At 44.3% G+C, this 2,500-nt stretch overlaps 1 protein-coding gene across 1 annotated transcript in view; it reads right to left on the reverse strand.

Moving 5' to 3' along the window:
* The window catches only part of LOC138006511 (dehydrogenase/reductase SDR family member 7-like), a 32,678-nt gene that overhangs the window by 18,597 nt on the left and 11,581 nt on the right, over window positions 1–2,500 (reverse strand). Inside the window, exon 2 of the mRNA XM_068852877.1 lies at window positions 1–39. This exon is cut by the window's left edge and continues 86 nt beyond it. Within this exon, the coding sequence (XP_068708978.1) occupies window positions 1–39 (39 nt within the window). The remainder of the gene's footprint in view (window positions 40–2,500) is intronic.

The following is a 2,500-nucleotide window of genomic DNA, read 5'->3' on the forward strand; positions in this document are numbered from 1 at the left end:
GATCTTTTTGAAATGATGGATAAAGAGCACTGGAGATATCTGTAAATTACAACATTGATATACAGAAATAATAAAAAATAATGTTAAGTAAAACCTCTGCTCAGTGCTTTTAGTGCAAAACAGTACACTGTGCTGCCTTGCTTTTTCCTCTGCAAGAATGATAATTAGGGGGAAACCAATAACAAGGGGTGCTCTTTATGGTCTTCAGATCCTACTGTACTAACAACGCCTTGATTTGAATCTCCAGACTTTGTTTTTGATGACTTGTTCAAAAGTGTAACAAATGTGTTTCACTACCTATGGATGGTTTGAATTACAAGTCATCATCATCATCATAAGATATAAAGAAATAGTCAGTCGAAGACTGCATGTGTCAACTGTTTTCACAAAGTCAGTGGTCAATCACAGAATACCATTTTTTAATATCACTTATCATCACAGTGGATCAGTAAACAATATTTGCTTACTTTCTGAGGGAAGGGCTGTGTGGTTTAGAAACATGTGCAAGATCTATGTAGTGTTTGTTTGTTTTTAGCTATGAATAATTTCCATCAGCTATGAAAGTTGCAACATAATGCATCTCCCCTGTGTCCTACAGTGTATGTTGTAAGACCGTCAGTGAACACACGCCATATTTGATAGCACTGATTTAATGCGATATCACGTGATACAACGTAGGCTCGTGCTGCATGCGGAGGAACGGATACTACATCCCTCCCAAACTAACAAAAGCTTGTAACTGTAGCAAAGTTCAATCCGATAGCGAAACTTAAATCAACTGTTAAGCTAAAACATAGTCCTTCAAATATGAAGGCTGGCGCCTTCCCCGTCTGGGTCTCGTCACTGCTGTTCTGTCCACTGGTTGATTATGCTCTGCTTCTCGTTCTGGTTCGGTTTCTTGTTCTGGAATTATCTCTGCACTGGGTGGCTCCATTGGCTTCTGTGCATTTTCCGTCGTATCTGGCGGGTCAGGTGGTGCACTGGGTGGAGTCTCCTTTTCTGGGCAAGGTCTGGAACTGCCTGTGGTGTTTGTACTTCCTCATTCTTCTCTGGTTCATCGGTGGTGTTGATTACTGCATTTGCTAGTTTAAATTGACTGGCATCTCGGCAAACTGGTCGCCCATCTGCCACACGTCTGGCTGTTATTTGGGAACCACGAATGCTGCACACAACATAGAACACAGGTTCATAAGGTGTACTCCACTTGTTCTTCCTTGGTTGCTTGACAAGCACGTAATCTCCTAGTAGCAGATTATTCTCTCTGGTCTTTCTCCCTTCTCTCTGTTGCTTCATTTTCTGCTTGTATTCTGCGTCTCTGCGGTCTATGGTGTCATCCTTCTCATTTCTCTGTGGTTCAGGTTCAATGTAATCCAACTGCATTCTCACGGGTGTCCCCTTAAGGGCTTCGTAAGGTGCAACTCCTGTAGCTGGATGAGGCGTTGATCTGTAGGCGATGAGCATGTCCTGAACCGCGTCTCTTCTCTCAAGACGGTTTTTGCCTTGCAGATTTGCAATTTGGTCGGTCTTGCTTAGGTCTTGCATGAATCTCTCTGCTTCTCCATTCGCTCTTGGATGGAGGGCTGTCACCCTGTGGTGCTGAAATCCGTCTTGCTTTGCAAATTCATTGAACTCTTTAGAATTGAACGGGGGTCCGTTGTCGCTATCAATTCTCCTCGGAGTTCCATATGTGGAGAAGATGTGCTTCAATCTCTCCTTGTTGATCTGGAAGTCAGTTGATGGTACAGACTCTACCACTGGGTATCTGGTTCTCTTGTCAATCAGGACGAGATTGTAGTGCCCATCTGGGTACGGTCCACCATGGTCTATGGATAGTGTGTCCCAAGGGCAGTTTGGGATGCTGGTCACCTTGATTGGTTGTTCTCTGTCTCCTTTCGTAGCCACTTGGCACTCATAACACTGGTCAATAGCTGTGTCCATCATGCTGTTCATCAGTGGGAACCAGTATTTTTCTCTGAGCAGGCTGTGTCCTAGTTTAACCACTTCCCTCTGAAGTGCTGGTGGTAGTACGATTCGACGTTCTCTGAAGACAAGTCCTTCTGCAACTGATAACTCCTCTTTCACATGTAGGTAGGGTTCAAGGTCTTTGTCTCTCTTGTGTTTATCCCAGTCCCCTTTAGCGATCCTCTTGGCTAATCGCTGCATGATCTCATCTTTCTGAGTTTCCTCTCTGATTCGTGTGACAACCACAGCGTGCTCTGCATTCACGTTCCATCTGATGATCTTCTCAGTTTTGTCATGCCCTCTCTCAGGCAGAGAGTGTCTGGAGAGGAAGTCTGAGGGATCTGCTTCATCCTTTCCTGGTTCGTACACCAACTCGTAATCCACGTCTTGCATTTCCATGATCCACTTCTCTATTCTTGGTGGTACTTTGGCCTTTACTTTGTTAAACAAAGGTACTAGTGTTTTGTGGGCAGTCACGATTCTGAATCTGGGTGCTCCAAGTAGGTAAATTCTCAGTCTCTCCTTGGCCCATTTGATT

Source organism: Montipora foliosa, chromosome 6 (genome assembly GCF_036669935.1).
Source record: "Montipora foliosa isolate CH-2021 chromosome 6, ASM3666993v2, whole genome shotgun sequence".
Classification (NCBI taxonomy): Eukaryota; Metazoa; Cnidaria; class Anthozoa; order Scleractinia; family Acroporidae; genus Montipora; species Montipora foliosa.